At 40.0% G+C, this 19,379-nt stretch overlaps 1 protein-coding gene and 1 long non-coding RNA gene across 4 annotated transcripts in view; one reads left to right on the forward strand and one right to left on the reverse strand.

Moving 5' to 3' along the window:
- LOC146591556 (uncharacterized) overlaps nt 1–5,070 on the reverse strand; it is a 29,061-nt gene extending 23,991 nt beyond the window's left edge. For both annotated transcript variants that reach the window (XR_014896794.1, XR_014896793.1), the window contains exon 1: nt 4,574–5,070. This is a non-coding gene — a long non-coding RNA (uncharacterized LOC146591556). The remainder of the gene's footprint in view (nt 1–4,573) is intronic.
- RUFY1 (RUN and FYVE domain containing 1) lies at nt 1,711–18,656 on the forward strand. Of its 2 annotated transcripts, none has more exons than XM_085312868.1 (18): nt 1,711–1,981; nt 5,514–5,687; nt 6,027–6,144; nt 6,793–6,894; nt 7,218–7,341; nt 8,011–8,069; nt 9,260–9,325; nt 9,954–10,023; nt 11,106–11,207; nt 11,630–11,746; nt 12,376–12,543; nt 14,128–14,225; nt 14,575–14,694; nt 15,366–15,495; nt 16,193–16,287; nt 16,878–16,926; nt 17,127–17,204; nt 17,948–18,656. In XM_085312868.1, the coding sequence occupies exons 1-18, from the start codon at nt 1,711–1,713 to the stop codon at nt 18,089–18,091; spliced, it is 2,085 nt and encodes a 694-aa protein (XP_085168994.1). In that variant the 3' UTR covers nt 18,092–18,656. The 2 variants fall into 2 exon arrangements, with proteins under 2 accessions (XP_085168994.1, XP_085168995.1); XM_085312869.1 differs by having other exon boundaries at nt 1,845–1,932.
- Nucleotides 18,657–19,379: the final 723 nt, after the last annotated feature.

The raw sequence follows: 19,379 nt of genomic DNA on the forward strand, positions 1-19,379 counted from the left end.
AATGTTACAAGACTTCTTGTTTACTTTAAAATGCAGAGGAGGAGGAGGGACGGGTATTTAATGCTATTAGCAGCTGACTTCCAAAGATAAGTCATTTTGACCAAATAGTCAGGTCATAAATCATATGACTGCATAGCAAAACATTTCTACCAATTTTTTTTTTCGATATAAAGATTGCTATTTTATCTTCAACAGGCACCAAAATAAAATGTTCCTTTACTATGTACATTTAAATGTTTCTTTAATAGTAACATACAAAAACATGATTGAGAGATTATGTCCTAGATTCATTTAATATTTTTACCATGTATCTAATTGTACTGTTAAACCAGGCAGTCTGATGATCATGACCTTATGGGAGCAATATAGTGAGAGGTAAGCAGAGTCTTGTTTTCACAGTCACAAAACTTTCATGTCTTGTTCCTGAGCTTTATTGAAAAAGTTATTTCAAAGTCTAGAAGTCTGCTTTGCTTCTCTAGCTAATATTATCCTGATCCTAATTTTTGGTGGATTGTAAAAGGCAGAAAGTCGAGGTTAAGTCTTACTCAAGTCAAACAGAGGTATATTACTGTAGTAAAACATAATATCTAATAGCTTTACAGGATCTTATATTACTTCCTTATAAATACATTGTCAAATACTGCTTTAGTCCACAAGATGGAGTAAAACTTGTTTTTGCACCCTTTAGCAAGAGTACCTAAAAGCCTGTATTTATCTTAAATAAATACAAAGGGCTGTTGATCTGATTTCTCAACAAAAATATGAAAGTTTCCCTGTGTTTGTGGAATGTAAGTTGTTTAATTTTCAATGTCTGAGAAGCCTAGAAGACAGAATAAATCTTAAAATAGTTTATAGTGGGAAAACAAGTAAGACGCAGACCTGAAGATTTCCTTTGCTGCAAGACTACTAAAACTGATCTCCAACTTTGCTATTCCTTCCCCTCTTCTCCTTCCTCCTCTTTTTTCGATCATTTCTTACCACCACCCCCCCAAAAAAACAGAACCCTTCCTTAGTGTAGCAATAACCAATATGCAACATTTACTAACTCATGACTAATTGAACGATATATATATTGTGTATTAAACCATGCCTTTGCAGGCTACACTGRTATTTGAGACACCTATTAAGGTCAAATTTTCTACTAGCATCAGTTCAGTTCCCCTTCATGATAAATCTCTTCTACCAAATGAAGCCAAGTTACACTAATGAAATAGCCTTACTGACTACTATTTTGTAACATCAGTGATGTGAGCAAATACTTTTCACTACTCCAAACCTGTTGTATTTATCCACCATTTTAATCAAGTTAGGATGGCTTGAATTATCGACAGATTAATATGGATCTCTTTAAGCTGTCATTAAAAAATGGAAAAAATGGGGATTTCAAAGGATACTACAAAGATTCTATTTGAAAATAATGTTTAGGAATATAGTGTGCAATAAGTAACTCTAGGGTGCTTTTTTGCTACTTCCTTAACTTCGTTCAAAAAGGAAACCCTTATGCCTCTTTCCATGCCTTCCTCCCCCTGGTCTTTAACTTGGAACATCAGGCAAACTGCTCACGGTTCTGGGAAAGCTTGTCTTACAGTCTTGCTTAGCAGCAAGCTTGCTTTTCTGTACCTGGCTCCCAATCTGCAGTCAGAAGGCAGGGTAGGGTGGAGGCCCTGCCAACTCGATTGCTCATGACTAGTGTCATATGACACTTTAAAGATGGCTGAAGGGGAGAGTTGCAGCCCATCTGCCGCGGAACAGAAAGAAGACTTTGAAATTATTGACAAAAACCTGATTCCTAACACAATTGAGTTGAAAAACGAGGAAAAAGAGAAAACTGCAGAAGAAACAAGATGGTCTGCTCCTATCTTGTCGCTGGCTAAGAAAGCCTCGGAAAACTTAGTGCTGAGCTATGGCCACGCTCTGAAGTCTGCATCTTTGGTAGGATTCATATCCAAACCAGTCAGCAATGACAACACAGCAAAAACAAGTATGGTTATGTTTATTTAGTAAACTTGCTTTTATGGTGCACAAATAAGTTAGTTAGCTCCCGTAAGTGGTGTCTATCAGTGTCAGTGATGCATTATTATTACTCTGAAATTATTTTTTAAAATSTGTTGCACTATTTAATTTAAGCAAAATTATACAAACACACACAGAACAAAATATGATTAGAAAAATTCTAAACTCTTAGTATTTTTGGAAAAGTTGACTTTATTTTCTGTACCTAAAGCTTTTGATTACTTTAACCTTCTCCCTTAAAGTTCATCTCAGCAGCAGCCTGACTGCACTAGTAGTGATGTGGCTCATTTCTTATCCTTCCTAGGTGGCTCAGAGAAGGGGCTATACTTTTTGTATGATTTTCATGACAGAAAGCAGAATAAGAAATAGATTTGTTATGAATTACATTTTTTACTATGCTAAAAATGCCCGCTTAGTTAACTACAGCTTGCTTTATTAAGCATTCATATTTATGGATGTAACAATTCATATGGGTTTACGGAACTAGTCTCTTACAACTTAAAGGGGTTTAGTTGGATGCTTGTGCAAATTGAATTGCTTGATACCACCTGAGTGATACTCAGACACTGGAAACAAAACCATTCAAATGTTGGAATAACTGGTAACATTAGCCTTGTCCTTCAGGCTCCCAGGCTACTGCTAAGTGGGCTTTTTGGGTTGTTTTTTTTTTGATCAGTGGAGCTCAGTTACGGTTCTGATCTTCTTGTTTTTAATATTTAGTACCAAGCTGGAGTTTGCTGGGGCTGAAATATGGCTGTATGTTGAAATAAGCTACTGTTGCAGTTTTGGCAGCAGGGTGATGTTTGGGGGATTTGTGTGCATGTGTGAACATTCCTTGGTTTTTGCATAGTCAGGAGAGTTTAAAATAATAATCTATTTTTTCCAGGACAGAATTTAGATTTCCCTGCATTTATTACACACTCTCAAATCAAACTTCACAGATCTGTTTTCTGGATGCCCAGTCTGAGAACCTGGAATCTAACCTGAGAAGGGCAGAATATCCCAATGTCTTCAGGTGCTTTTGCATCACCTGCTATGAATATACTGTATGAACATACAACAGAACATACAGCATTTGGCATGTATGTTTGGGGGAGGGGTAAGACATTTGGCTCTATTGAAATAGAGCTCCTAGACTTGCTGGGACTTTAGACATAAGCTTTCAGCTGCTTATTTGTAAAATAAGGGAATACAATGCCACCTCAACAGATAGTTCAAAGTATTTGGATAATATGTTGATAAGGTTTATAGAGAATTCCGTAAGAAAAATCTGCTTATGACTCAGATATTAAAAAAAAAAAAAAAAAAAAAAGGCACTAGATGACCTATTTGGCCCTCCTATGTAAATAGTTTCACCATTACCCTTGACTAAGCAGACTAAATATTTTTAATAAATAATCTGGTTCTGCAGTCTGCAAGATGACCTGTGGAGTGCTAGCAACTTGTTCCTTGTTGCCATCTTTTCCAGAGATTTTATAACCTCTACCTGCTACTCTAGATCTGTTGATTGCTTTTAAAGTAACTAAGTTGGACAGATAGAAGAGGAGAGGCACACTGTAAAACTAGTGTCTGCCACTGAAGAAACTCTCCTGCCTGGTTGGGAAAGGTGGGGAGCTACCAATCTAAATACTCATCAGGAAAGACTTGCAGTTTTAAAGACTTAAGAGATGGAGATGGCCTCCCATGTGCAGTAAACAAGGCACAGGGCTTCAAAACGATGTTAAAACAAATCTGCTGAATTGGATGAAGTAAGAGACTGTGTAACCATGTCTTTAACGATTGCATCATAACGTCTGTGATCTTCTGCACTGAAGTAACTCGGTTCCTAATCTTCCAGGCCTGGCTTTGGTAATCTGTGCTGCTCTAATACCTGGCTATTTGGCATGTTCCAACTTGTACAAAAGATACACTTAATTATCTAAACTTGCCATAGTTTAAAAACTAGTTCAAGTGATTATTTAACTTAGTACACTTACGATGACACAGTTTACACTTAAATTTGTGTTCATAAATAAATTTTCATTCACAAAACTCATTTAAAAAAGATTTGTAGCTAATACATGTCTTTTGCTTGTAAGCCTTGCTCAACATTCCTAACAACTAAAAATCCAAATTCAGGAAACCATCAAAATAACTTGACAAGTTGCTTCTGAAGCATCCTAACACTTAAGGAAGGCCACTGACATCCTGTTCCTATAGTCAGCTTTTCTTCCTGTTCCTAATGTGTAGCCTGGCAATGCTGACATCACAGTTTCAAACTGTTCTAATTCCCAGTCTCATCTCAGAGATTCTAAGCAGTTCCGAGGCATCCACTGCACTGACTGTAGATAGCAATATGTTAGAAACTGCCCACTGAGAAGACAAGACTTTATRTGCTTCTTGGATTTGGATTAGAAAGACTCCCTGTTCTGGCTCTTCTGATATGGAAGAATTTTGTTCACTAATAGTCCTGAATTAACATTCTGCGTGCAATAAGGTAATTAAAATTAGTACTCAGACTTTTGCATGCTGTTAGGAATAGCATTAGCAAACTTGCATGTGACTGATGCAGGGGCTCTACCTGTTAAACTTGGTCTTCTGTGACAGGGAGTATTACCATGTTTGATCCGCAGATGAGAGCAGGATTTTCCTAATGCAACATCGTTGTCTCAAAAGATCGTTTACTTAGCCATGGGTCTGCGGTTGACAGCTTCTGCCAGTACCTGTCTCGGCTGAGGATAAGCAGTAGCTGGCAGCCTGTTTCTGTCTCGCCCCTCCTCTAGCCTGGAAGGAGCACCCCCTTCTCCCGTCAGGGGAWGGGGAGCGAGGTGCCCCTCGGAAGCAGGGGCTGATGTTGAGCACAGCGGGGACGGCGCTCTGCATCGCCGTCCCCACGGGGGCGCGGCTGGCCGAGCAGGCTGAGGCCCCTCTGGGCGGGGGCAACCTTCCCTCCCCCCTCCTGAATAGCTGCAGCTGCCTTGCAGCCCTATCGGGAGGGCGTGGGGAGAGCCGCAGTACATGCCTGGCGAGCCGGGGAAGGGGCAGGAGTAACGAAGGGCGCCCGCTCCCCCGGGCGCGGGCAGCGCCCCGCAGAGAAAACCCTTTCTAAAATGGCGCCTGCCCGCTCGCGCGGCTCGTCCGCGCACGCCGCGTCTCGCGAGATTTGCGGGCGGGTGGAGGGGGCGCTGTTTCTGTGGTAACGCGGGCGCAGCCCGCAGCGCCCCCGCCGGGAGGGGCCGCCCCCCCGGGTACCGGCAACGGGACCGGCTCCGCGCCGCCGTGCCCCGACCGCGCGAGGGCGGGCGCCGCTGCCCGGGACCTGCGGTTAACCCTCGAGCTGCTCGCGGAGCCCGTCGGGGGGTCACCCCGTCCTTGCTTCGCACCCCTGCGCCCCTCGCCAAGATGGAGGCCCGGGCGGTGGCGCTGCCCCCATCGCTGCCCTGACAGCTGGGAAAGGGGAGCCTGCTGCTAAAGCCCTTTTATTTATTTTATTTTTTCCCGCCTGCGTCACCCCTGCTTAGCTGTCCGCTGCCACACRATGGAGGAGCGCGCAAACCTCATGAACATGATGAAGCTCAGTATCAAAACCCTGATCCAGTCAGCCCTGAGCCTGGGCCGGACCCTGGACTCGGACTTCCCTCCCTTGCAGCAGTTCTTCGTGGTGCTGGAGCACTGCCTCAAGCACGGGCTGAAAGGTGAGCGCCCGCGRCCTCCCGCCGCGATGCCGGGAGAGCGGATAAACGCAGCTGCATCGTGCCTCACTGCCTTTCCAGATGGACTTCAGCATGAAATTCATAACAGTGCACCCACTGTAGGATACTAGTTGTTATTCCCAAAATACGAATGTGCTTATTTTCTAATATACCCTGTATTGTCCATTGCCTAAAGGGTCAAGGTTTTTTAATGTCCCATTTCCATTTACGTGCATGGTGGTAGTAAGATGAAGTAAAATGTAGACTAAAATCTGTGACTCTGCAGTTGGAAGCAGAAGCCTGTTACTTTGCCTCACAAACTTCTCCGTATGCTCTCTTTAGTGAAGAAGACTTTTATTGGGCAGAACAAATCATTTTTTGGTCCTTTGGAACTAGTGGAGAAACTTTGTCCTGAAGCATCAGATATAGCAACTAGTGTTAAAAATCTGCCAGAGTTGAAGTAAGTTGATTATTGGGGATAATACAATTCACATATACCTCTGGGAAAAAGAATCCTTCCTATACTCTCTTGCCCTGTCTTACAAGATCCTGTTCCCAAAGGGAAGGATAATCTATGCTGGAGGCACTGGCTTTTCTGAGAAGTAAAGAGGACATCTTAAGGCATTCTGTGCTTCTAATTCAACAATACTGTCAGATTTAAAATAACATTTGAAAACTTCTGCAAGCTTGCTGCTGGATCTTCACAGATATTTTCTTTCCTTTTCTTTCCATCACTTGTGTGGCTTTGCTTAACTTTGTGTGTGTGCATGTAGTATTTATTTGGGGTAATTTAGGATGATGGAAAAGAGAGTAGTATTACTCCTAGATTCTCATGCTAGCAGACTGTGTCTGTAGTTGGATTATGAGTTAGTCAAAGTATTGTTACCTTTCTAATCTATAAAGTTTTTTACAAGATACTTTCCCTTCAGTGAAGCGATGAGAGTACTTGAATGGTTCTGTGTTCTGGACACAACACCGTTTCCCTTGGGATTTTTGTATTTAAGTAAATACCTACCTTCCTTGCTTCCTAAAGGGAAAATTTTGAATTACATGAATCTACTTATTGAAACACTTCAGTTTTACCAGAACTTGTAACTTTTCCTTTTAGGACTGCTGTAGGAAGAGGAAGGGCTTGGCTTTATCTTGCACTCATGCAAAAGAAACTGGCAGATTATCTCAAAGTTCTCTTGGACAATAAGCATCTATTAAGGTAACAGAACAGACACATGCAGGTTGTATTCACTGAATCCTTGTGTTGCTATACTAAGAGGTCTTTAATTGACTAGTTTAACCTTTTAATGCAGGAACAAGTTGTTCACTGTTTTTGCGGTGAACCTACAGATAAACAGGTAGAATGCTTTTCTGTGTGAGCTCTGCATCTTCTATATTATTCAATAAACTGGTAAGGAGGGACTGATCAGCCTGTGTGTTAGAGCTGTATAAGGACTACATTGCCATTTATGTGACTTTAGTGATGGAAGTGCCATTATAATTATTATGATGTGCAGTGATGCCTTATAATGTTTCTTCTAGTGAATTTTATGAACCTGATGCACTGATGATGGAAGAGGAAGGAGCAGTCATTGTGGGTCTGCTAGTTGGACTGAATGTTATTGATGCAAATCTTTGCTTGAAAGGAGAGGACTTGGATTCCCAGGTGAAGAATAGAACTCAAATAAGATCAGCCATTAAAAGACTCCAGTAACAATTAAGCACATCCATAAATTCTTTGATGGAATAGTTCCACAGTTCTGAGATCTGGTACACACTTTGGATTAGTTTTGTCTGGGTTTTCATAAGCAGGCATTTGAATGCCTTATGAGAAATCAAAAGTGAACCAAGCTAATTACAAGAGACACAATTTCAAGATTAATATGCCACTTTAGGCTTTGGGTTTTCTGGTGTTTCAGGGGCTTTTGTTTTGAGGGTTGTGGGAAGGGTCTGTTTTGTGTGGGTTTTTGATGATATCACACGTGCCTGCTGCTTCAGCAAACAGTCCAGGAGCATAATGAATGTTTTGAGGTATTTGAATTAAACATAGAAACTGCATTTGTTTGAACCACAATGTTATATGTCCCGCATTGGAGCGTATAAAATTAGTAACTGCTAGGAAACTGAGCACGCTAAATGTAGTCTTTATTTTGATACTTTTATGATGAACAGCAGTTCTTTTACAAGTTAACTTTAGTTGGGAAGAGGATAGGTGTGATCTGTCTTTCTAATCTTAAACTTTACATTCTTACCTTCTTCCAAATGTAAAGTAATGCATACTGGTGTTCAGAATTTCACCGTGAAGATATGTTGATGTCCTAAATTTATTTTTCAGGTTGGAGTGATTGATTTTTCCTTGTACCTTAAGGAAACCCAGGACAGTGATGACAAACAGTATGTATGGTGAATTACTGATCCATAATTATTAGGATCTTTTTTAAAAAACACACACTGTCAGGCAGTCAGTGCTACGGATGTCTCCAGTTCTTTTAATTATCCTAAAAAGAGAATCCTAAGTGGATTTATTAGCTAAACAAAGTACTAGCTTTCAAAAGTTGAACTATGGTAATTTTAACAGAAATTCAGTGTGGAGAGTCTGTGTCCTGACCTGGGACCAAATTAAGAGCACCTGAAGTTTCAGGTAGCATGTTTGTTTGTAGGCAGTATGATCTGCCAGGCCACCAGCTAAAACACTGCCTTGAATTGTTTCAGAAATGCTCTTGATTAAGTAGCCGTCTTTGTAGGAGAAGTCTGTTAAGGAGAAAACAGTCTGCTTTTTTACTGAAGTGTTCTGTGAGGTGTGGACTGTAACTGGTGGTAGTAGGCTAGAGAACTTGTGGAGGGAGACGACTTCATAGTTTGTTTACCTCCTGCGCTTCGGAGCACTTTACTGTTTAGCAGCTGAGGAGATAAAGCAATGCAAAGTATGAGGAGTGACAAACACATAAAAATACAGGGGGCATGACATGAGATGAGTAGTGTCTGCAGCTGCTTTTAAGCCTTTTCTGTAAGGAAGGATTGACCTTCAGATCAGTAATGTGTCTGGAAAGCTGCTATCAYTTCATGTTGTACAAATAAGTGTTTAATTAGTTTCACTTTCTTGAATTAAAAGCATATTTCAGTTTTCTTCATTTTGATAATATTTTTTGAAAATTAGGTTGACTGTAGATGAAACAGTGGATAAGTTATTACCTTAGAACATCCAGATACTCTTCCTGCTCCCCTCCCCAGCCTTAGGAAATGTATTTTTTCCGAGCTTAGAATGTAAGATTAAATGAAGTCTGTTACAGGGGAYATGTAATACAGGGTGGTGTTTTTCTTGTTTTGTTTTGTTTTAAATGCTTCCTGCTCTGAAAAAAATCTGTCCTTTAATTTCTTGACTCTTAATGGTATCCCAGCAATTTGCAGATCTTCAGGCTGAAAAATACCTTATCTTCTCACTGCTTCTAGCCTGTTTCATGCACAAGTATTTTTATAAGGAGGAAAAAAAAAGGTTCCAACTCAAATACATGTCTATATAAACTAACTCTAAAGAGTGAAGAGAAGTTTCTTTTCAATAAATCAATTCTCATTTTTACAACTAGCGATGGAGGAATTACTGCTGTGCTTGACCAGAAACATTATGTAGAAGAACTTAACCGACATCTAAGGTGAGACTTCTCTCTATTCTGATATACGAACRCTTGTTCTGTTTAGCTTTTCTAGTATGGCTTTAAATATCTCTATTGTCAATCTTGTAGATTTTTGTCTAACATTGAAATGCCTTTTATGATTCTTTGCCAAAAATCTTAGTTTCACTTTATAATCTTTCTCTTCTGATGCAGAATGCAATGCAGAAAAATAAAATCTTATAGTAATAAATGTTTTTTCTTTTCTGAGACTTGTTTGTGATTAACGGATGATTTTGAAGATGCTTTTTAAAGAGAAAATTATTATTATTTTTTTTTTTTTAGATGAAGGCTCTGTGTTCTTTTTCTCATGGATTGCTCAGCAGAAGGACTAGCCTTCCCCAATCCTCTTGAACATCAGAGAGGTGTTGGACTGCAAAGGCTAARCCAGACCAAGGCCACAAACTAACACATTTATCTGTACTTGGCACCCTATTGTATGTCCTGTCATAACTTAAGAGACATCTGTCCTTCCTCTAGGTTTTTCCCAGCTCACCAAAGTATTTCATTGTCAACAAATGCAAGATGGTAACAAAAACTGGGGTGGGAATAAATGCTGAATGTTGATATTTCTTATATTGTTTCTATGTTTTTTTTCTCCTTGTTGTAGTTGCACTGTTGCAGATCTTCAGAACAAAATAGATTGTTTAGAAAAGACTAATTCAAAACTCCAGGAAGAGGTTTGTGTCTAGTCTGCTAAATATTTCTTTTTGTAATTATTCCTATTTTCCCTTCTTAGTAAATTGCTATCAGTGGCAAAACCCCTAGACCTAGAATGTTTGCGTTGATGCTTATGAAGTATGGAACATTGATAAGATTGGCATGCATCGGCACACTTGGCAAGCTCTGCAGAAAGCTTCTGTATTATGTTAGTAATTAAAATGATTTTGGGCACTTATTTGTTAGAAAAGGTTCCCTTAATTAAATTTTTCTTCTTTTTGTGGTGCAGTGGTGTCTCCAGCTAAAACTAATTGCTTCACTAATGAAGTCCTCCTTCCTGCTGAACACACTTTTCTGTTCTACTTGACATAAAACTGCACACAAGACAGAGAAGTAAAGAATTGCACTACAATCTGGACCTCTGTGCTAGTTAGGAACTGAAATACAATCCCACAGAACACATGATGAGGGTTTGGGTTTTGTTTTGTTGTGGGTTTTTTGTTTTGTTTTGTTTTCTCTTCCTTTAGAAGTTCAGTGTATATCAGTGTAGCCCARTTGCTAATCCTTTTGGGGTATTTTCCCATTAAAATGCCTTAAGGCTTCATCAGTCGATGTTAGCCCTAATTTGTTGTATGTCTGCTAGTTCATTTCTGACTGAACACCACAAACCTTTGGATTTGGGCCTGAGGACTGTCTTAGAAYTCAGATAATAAATATGCTCCCTTTAAGGTTGAACAGAGACTTTAACTCATATACAAAAGAAGAGGTTAATGTGATAATGCAGTAAGCTGCCTGACCAATAAATGAATATTTGCAAAGAATGGCACAAATTAACCTAGTTTCTCTAGCAGATGTGCATGATACATTTTGCACTAGGATGCATTTCTTTCTACAGCAAATATTCAGAACAACTGATGAGGGCATGAAGCAGAGGTAAAGTGAACCAATACTGGTGGGCTTGCTTAGTTTGACTGTAGAGTGAGTTTGGTTCCAAGTGAGCAGTGCATCTGCTTATAAAAGCTAAGCTACAAACTTTAGAACTCTTCCAGATGTTATGTGCTTGTATAGCGATTAAATAACTATATGGTCCCTTTGTAAACAGCTTGCAGCAGCAACTGACCGAATTGGATCACTTCAGGAAGAGCAGCAGCAGTTAAAACAACAAAATGAATTAATTCGTGAACGAAGTGAAAAAAGTGCAGAGGTAGGACATCTATTTAAGATCACAGGAATTCTTAAAATAAGCCCTTGGTTCTGATCAACTGTGGTTCAGTACTCTTGAAACCACTTTGAATTTTAATGCTAAACTTTACAGTCATACTGCATGCTACTGTTGATCACTGTTTATTAGTGTTTAATGTGTGCAGACATCAGGTTTCATTGTTCTCTACTACAGACGTAAACACAACAGAGAGGGGCTTAAAGTAATATAATGGTGGTTTCTTGTTTTTAATTTATTCTTTGAATTTTCTGCTTCTGAATGTTTGCCAGCTTATTAACTTTAAAATAATAGGATGTTGTTTGAAATATCACACAGAAATGCTGTATTCTGCAGAATAATTTGAGATATATTTTAAATGCATAGTTTTGTCGTCTTACATAGCTTTTTGTTAATATTTCTTATAGGTAACAAAAGAGGACACGAAGGTAGAATTGGATACATATAAGCAGTCACGCCAGGGTCTAGATGAAATGTACAGTGATGTCTGGAAGCAGTTGAAAGAAGAAAAAAGAATAAGGCTGGTGAGGAAACTTAACTGTAGAAAATGAAATGAGAGATTCAGATTTTGTCTACTTTAATGTAGTATTACAAACTTCTTGCAACTATCCTGAATCCATAATGGATTTGCAAGCAAGATGTTGAACATAGATCATTTACAGTGTCTGTAAAGAACTGGAAAGCTGTGTTTTTGGAAAGTTGAAAATAGAAGGTCTTCCACTGTAAGCTGTAAAAATGCTGGTAGGCTCTTAGACACTAAGATAAGAGCACAAATAAAGGTATCTGCCTTTATGGAGTGAAATATGGTATATGCATAACAGTCACTTCAATGGGGAACTTTCCTAATAAGTGACTGGTGAAGAGGCTGGTAAGGCTTGCTGAAGCCAGCCAGTCTCCAGCTGCCGGAAGTGCTTCCTCTGAAGGGCAGCTCTACTCCAGAGCAAGGGTGTAGATCCCCTGGTATGATGCAGAGAGCTGAAATAGTCTCAGATAGTATTTTGTTCTTACTAACTTGCCATGGTATCGTCTCTGTAAATACCACAGCTCAGTATTAGAGAGTAATATGTGGTTCCTGTGTAGGGTTTTATGGTTCTGGAAACACTTACCCTTGACGCATGACTRTATAGCAGTAACTAGGAAATCTCTTTGTAAGGAACTAGAGAAAGAGTTGGAGTTACAGATCGGAATGAAAACAGAAATGGAAATTGCCATGAAACTTCTGGAAAAAGATACTCACGAGAAACAAGACACCTTGGTTGCACTTCGCCAACAGTTAGAAGAGGTGAAAGCTATCAACTTACAGATGTTCCACAAATCTCAGGTATGTGAACAGAGTGAATTAATGGTAATCTCAGGTAATGATGAACAGAAAGAGCACCTTTAGTGGTGTTCTTCACCTGTTAATCATGCACAAGGGGGCATGCACACACATCTCCGAAGTAATACTTACACATCAATTTTCTTAGGAATTTCTGTTTTAAAATTGTGGAAGAAATTGTTTAACTTCTCATATCATGCTTTGTTGGTGAAGTGAAACTAGGCATGTTTGGACAGAGAGTAAGCCTCCTCAAACATGCTGCAAAGTATGTCGAAAGGATTATCCAACAAATTATCAGAGACAACTTGAGAACCCTCATAGGGGAGAAAGTGGTTTCAAGGGTCCTTTATTCTAGCCATTGAATGATTAGTCTTCTAACAAATGATGTAGTTACCCACTGCAGCCAAGAACCGTGTTGCTTCTTGCCATCTGTGTTGTCCTGCCTCTCACTTGCACCAGCTTTAACACTGTTTAGCATAGAAACCACCAACATACCTCTCTAAATCAATAGAAAACCAACAGTTATTTTTCTTTTCTACTTTCTGGAGACTCCACCAAAGGGTGAGATGAGTGCTACAGCAGTGGGAAGGAAACATCAGATTTGGGAAGGAGGAGGTCTGGGATCAGGGGTGCCCCTAGACCAACTAAAAGCTGTTGGACTGGTTTAGGTGCTCTGTGATACCCTCCTTTAGCATAAGACCTGGCTTTCCACATGTAAGATGTTAGAGAAGTAAGATGGAAAACATCTTGCTTGCTGGGCCTGCGTCCCTTCCTCCTCTTCAGTCTCTTTGGTAATTTTTAGATTTCTACTCCCCAACCTTAGGGTCATGTACACTGTAGGGCTTTGGGATTGCTTCTGTGTTTTTTGCTGCTGCTGTTTAGGGGTATCACTAAACTTAATTAGACAAGAAAATATGTTGGTAGGCATTTCTACAAGAAAATGATGGAGCAGTATTATTTATAGAGAATATACAGAGCTTGTCTCTGTTAATGAAACAGGAGTTTGCCTAGACTTCTTTTCTCCCTCTGGAGCCAGAAACCCTGTGCACAGGGGATTTCTCTCAGTTTTTTGGGGGGCCTGTTTCCTAGGGCTTGTTCAGGCTTTGTCCTGACCTTTCCGTCCTGCACAGGTGCACGCAAACTTACAAAGCAATGGCCAGTGAAACCCATGTGTGTCAGGGTATGCCTTTGCATTGAATAGCAGTATTTTCTTGACGTGGAAGGTGCTCTTTGGCTTCCTGATTCTATACAGTAGTATCGCTAACAAGTACCTTTAAGGGGAGTTGTTACAGTCAGATTATAATAGTAACATAATTGATCTACTTATCCTGCTTATGTTATCTGACAATTTCTTTCCTCAAACTCCTTTTTAAATAAATAAATAATTAAAAAAAACCCTTGTAGTTGCTTTCTTAGGTCAAAACTTACAGTTAAGTGTTCTGGAGCTCTAACAAAGTGAATTGAGGCCTGTGTTCTGGCCCATCTGTGATTATTATGTAGTGACAGGCATTCATTAAGCACTAACACTTGATGCTGTACAAAACTAAAATGTGTTACAGGAAATATCTGTTCACTTTATTCCTACAGAATGCAGAGTGTTCCTTACAACAGAAGGAGGAAGCAATATCATCCTTTGAAGGAAAAACAAATGAGATGATGTCTACTATGAAACAAATGGAAGAGAGGTAATAATTACAAGTTCAAAATGTTAGTGGGAAGGTTCCAGCCTTTAGAGAATGACCTTCTAATTCTCAGTACACCTGTGTCAAATATGTCTCTCAGGCATTTGACCATGTATGCCAGCATGCGTGTTCTTTTCCTTTCTCCCTGTTAYCACCCTTTGCACACATCCACATAACTGACCAGTTTGAAAACCGTAGCTCTTTCCATGTGCAAACCATTTAAAAATATGTTGACTCTGTTTTTGCAGAAACAGTTGCTTTTGAAAACTCAGTTTTTCTCCACTAGTATTTTAAGTTCTGGCATTCTGTAAAGAATTGACCACAAATGTGTGTGTCCCTTATTTTGCTCTAGATTGCAGCATGCAGAAAAGGCCAGGCAGGCTGCAGAAGAAAGGTGCAACAAGATGAAGCAAGAACTTGCTGGCAGGCTTGACACTTGTCGGCAACAGATGTCCCAACTGGATAGCAAATGGTATTTCATCTGATCAGGGTTTTTTTCCCTTCTGCCATTTATTTACTAAGTGTTTTGTATTCCTTTTGTGCTGAGGACTAAACAGTGATAATTTTAGTCATTAGGTTCAGTAAATATTGATGGACGTGTACAAGCTTTAAGAAAGCAGTGTGTGTGTGCGTGCACGCGCACATGAACACTAACGTGAGGAATTTGAAAAATTTTTCTCTGAGCATCCAATCTAGCACACAGAGTGCTAGTAAAAATCTGGTTGCTCTGGATTAATAATATCTTTCAACTGCTTTGTTACCAGATCAGGAGATAAATATGGTCATGCTTCTACCCTGTGTATAAATGACTTAACTATAGAAAAGGCTTCTTTTGCTGTTCAGACTTCATGGTATGCTATTTAAACACCAGTAGTCAAATAAGTACTTAAACAAAAACCAAACAGACAAACAAACAACAACAACAACTTATAGCCATTCATCAGCATTGCCACTTGTTTGCTGTGACCTGAAAATACTGGTATGGTTTTTGTGTCTGTTATAGCATCCCTGTTATGCCCAGAGCTTGGCACTAGTTTTTGCGCCTTTTTGGACAAGGTTTCTTCTTATACCATTGCTATCCATATAGTCCCATAGGACATTTTTCTGCTATATGATTTCTTAAAACCATATATTTCCAAACAGCTCTACTCTGGAGAAGGAGTTAAAATTGGAAAAAGAACAGAGGCAAACTTTGCAAAGAGAACTACATCGAGAGAAGGATACTTCCACACTGCTTAAAACAGAATTGCAACAAATGGAAGGATTGAAGAAGGTACGTACAGCATAAACGTGCCCACTGTTCAGGGTTAAAGCTAGCTTAGAATTACTGCAATACTTGCATCTTTAGCCTAGTGGTTTCTTCTATACCATTCTGTTCCTCTGAGTGGTTTCAGAAAACTGGCTGATGTAATGGTAAGTTMGCATGTAAAACATAAAGAGAAGGAACCTGGAGCAATGTAGGTCTCGGACAATAGGACAACTCAGCTAGAGATGGTGTTGAGGCTGCTGCCTGCCCATTAGCAGCATGAGTGTCTGAGCTATTCATCAGTCAGCTCGTGAAGCTGAGATGAGACAGCTGGGAACAAACAGTTCATCAGCTGTCCAATGTTGAGATAGCCCTGCTCAGTTAGGAAGTGGCAGGCTCAGAGCTTTCAGTGACTGTGTTAAGTCATTAAACTGTATAAAATGGTATGTGTTAGGTCTTTCAACTGTAAATAATAAGTTTACATTTTCAAGCCTTAGAATAGAAAAAAACATGTGTTTTTTTATTTTATTTTATTTTTTAAGTATGAGAATTCTTATTAGGCTAAAGAGAACCTTCTCCTGTGTATTTATCTGTTTAAATTTTGAAGGCACAAATTGTACACCAGGATCTGTCTATACACTTGTGTGTGCACAGGACTGCTTCATTCTGGCTAGGCTCAAGGATGATTAAGATACTCTGGAGATTTTACACTTGTTTTTAATAGGAACTGAGAAAACTGCAAGATGAGAAGCAGCAGTTAAAGAAAATCTGTGAGGACCAGGAACAAGCCCTTCAAGAAATGGGACTTCATCTCAGCCAGTAAGTTCTAGGAACTGAACTCTGAAAGTGATGTGACTTGAAGGATTGGTTATCAAACCAACRTGCAAAAAATTTTAAAACACATTGAGTTCTAAAGTCAGTAAATGAAACTGGTTCTGAGCACCTGCCACCATACTGTGGGGCTTACTCTCATGTAGGAGTCTGGGCACTAAAGTTTGTKGGCTCAAAGAGAGACTGGACTGATTCACAAATGAGAAATTCACTAAGGCTGCTGAACGAGCAGTCTCTGCAGAACACCAGAGCCTGAGAGAGGAATCAGGCAGCACGTGGTGCTCCCTGTTTCTCCTTTCCTCTCTAGACAGCTGCTCAGAGGTGCTGGCAAGGAGGGGCAGTGGATTATGGGGGCTTCTGATTTGACTTAGTGTTGCAATTCATGTTTCTCTAGAAGTATATGCAAGATTGAGGTTGTATCCTCTAGTCCTTGTGTATTTGTATTCTGTGGAAATACAGAGTATTGGAGGTAGAGATGTTTCTGTTCTCCTAAGCTCAGCTAAACTTTATTGTATGCTTTCTATAAAACTATTAGTAATGAATTCCATTTTAATATATGACAAAACTTTTCTTTCCAGATCCAAGCTGAAGATGGAAGATATTAAAGAAGTAAATAAAGCACTAAAGGTACTCTRTCTCATGGACGTTTTAACAAATGGCATTTCCTTAAAAGCCTTTAGATCTCATTCCACAGCTAATTCCTAGTTCATTTTATTATACTTAAAAGATGGCTCTTGAAAAATGCCACCAATGTTGGTAAATTCCCTCCAAGTTTTGTGACAAATAACCTGTATGTGTACGGTGAATTTTTTGTTCTGATTTCCTAGGGTCATACCTGGCTAAAAGATGATGAAGCAACACACTGCAAGCAATGTGAGAAGGAATTCTCTATTTCAAGGAGGAAGGTAGAGTTTTTGGTGGTTTTGGTGTTCCTTTCCTCCCAGAAAACAAAAATTGCCTTTTATGGCACACTTAGTTTGGTGGGGTAAATAGCTAGCTTCAATTCCAGATCTTACTGGTGTGATCATGAAGCAGAGTGGTAGCAGTATTCCCTCTCTTAAACTTCAGTAACATTTTTTAAGGAGAGCTTTTAAGGAGGCTATCGTGCATGGGCCCTTTTCTTGATGGGGAGATGATGTGGGTTGCAGTCTCTTCTGTAACATGGTTCCTCTCGTTTCCCCATCGGATCGTGTGTAACGAGAACTGGAAGCTGACAGGCTGCGTGCCTTAGTGGTGGCGGCCAGCTGTGCAGGCTGCTGAGCGCCTCTYGGTGAGGCCCTGGGATTTGGGGCAGCTCAGGGCACCTGCACAGGGCGCCAGGCGGGGGCTGCCTCTGCTCCATGGGTGGAGCCCGCGTGTGGTGACAGGCGGCTGCGTGCTGGACAGCAGGCAGCTGCCACCCGAACAGCTCGTCTAGCCCAAGGTCCGGCCTGCTCAGCCCACGGGCCAGGCTGAGCCTCAGGGCTGCCCAACAGCCTGTGGCAGCTAAGGAGGCCTAGCTGGTCTGCTTAGTCCTCTGCACAGGAAATGGTGCAGTAAGGGGGAGGCCTCATCATGAATTGGGGTTGATGTCAGTGGACACCAGAAGCTTTAATCTTCTCACCATGCTTCATTTTTAAGCAGTTGTGCTTATTTTAACTGTTTGCAGCATCACTGCAGAAACTGTGGTGACATCTTCTGCAACACTTGTTCCAGTAATGAACTTGCACTGCCATCATATCCTAAACCTGTCCGTGTTTGTGATACTTGCCACACTTTGCTACTTCAGCGATGTTCCTCTAACTCCTCCTAAGGCTTTGATAACTGAGGCCCACTTCAACATTGGAAAAGTAGCCATTATTTTTTTAATTCTGAATTCCAGATACCTTCTGTGCAGCAGACTGGTGTTTAAATTTTCCACTGTAGGAGATGTCAATGTAAAAACTTGTATGAATTATGCAAGTTAATGTTTCTCTAAGTGGAATAATTAATCAAGTGTTGGTTTCCATTAAAGTTCAATTTGAAACTAAAATGCAAACTCACTTTTCTGATTTTATACAGAAGTTATTTGTATTAAAATTTGTACATTTCTATACTAACTTGATCCCTCTAGAAGTCACTTTTTCTGCACATTAACATCATGGGTCTACTGTAACTTCACTTCAGGTGTTCCCACTTGTTATAGTGGCTACTGTACAGTTTTGTATTCGCTCTAAGTAAAGAAATGTCAATTTATGGATTGTCTACAGAAAAAACTTTGAGTGTCAATGAATGTGCCTTCACTATACTTAGGTCACAGAAAAGAAGTTGTACTTGTTCTGAAAGTATCTGAACACAATACTATAGTTACACAATAAAGCCTTTCACAAAACCTGGAAGTAATGTTGTTTTGATTTTTAAAAGCTCAGTTAGTCATGTACCCTAGAAGGCAATGGTTCTTGCACTGCAGGGCAAATACAACTGTTTTAACACTTAAGATGCCTTTTAACATCTATAACTTAACTGAACATGTGGGGAAGACCACTGTAACTGAACCTAATGCTCTGCAGCAGTAACTGCTTCAGTACTCTTCAAGTGAGAAAGCACTTTGCATTAATTCAAAGTAACAGCTTTAACCACAGAGTAGCTGATACTGAGGCTTCTACTTCCCTAGTCTTCTGCTAAGAAAGATGCTTCCTGAAAAATGAAGTCTAAGAAAGTACACATTTTTTGTTGAAGCAAATTCAAAGRGCATTTAGCATATGCTGTTGAAGATGGGGGTAAGTTGTCAGTTGTTGCACAACTTGTGCACTGAGAGCACAATAATGGTGGGGAAGGGAAAAAAAAAGCACCATTCTGCTTGAAGTGCTGCATTATGAAGCAGCAGCACTTTACCTGAGGAAAGCAGGTGAGAGGCTTTTAAGGAATCTTTCAAAGACTTGAAGTAGTAGGCCAGATTCCCTCTCTACAGCACTTTCCTCAACTTCTCCTCTGAAAAACTAGCTTTGAGTAAGCAGGACTGGAAGCTCAGCAGGGAAAAAAAGAAATGAGTGTTCAGGTAGTCTCTAAACWCCAACTCCAGGAAATTTCTAACACCGAGTTCAAAGCCTCACTTACAGTAT

The sequence above is a fragment of the Rhea americana genome, unplaced genomic scaffold, assembly GCF_003343005.1.
Source record: "Rhea americana isolate MKP2758 unplaced genomic scaffold, rheAme1 scaffold_37, whole genome shotgun sequence".
Taxonomy (NCBI): Eukaryota; Metazoa; Chordata; class Aves; order Rheiformes; family Rheidae; genus Rhea; species Rhea americana.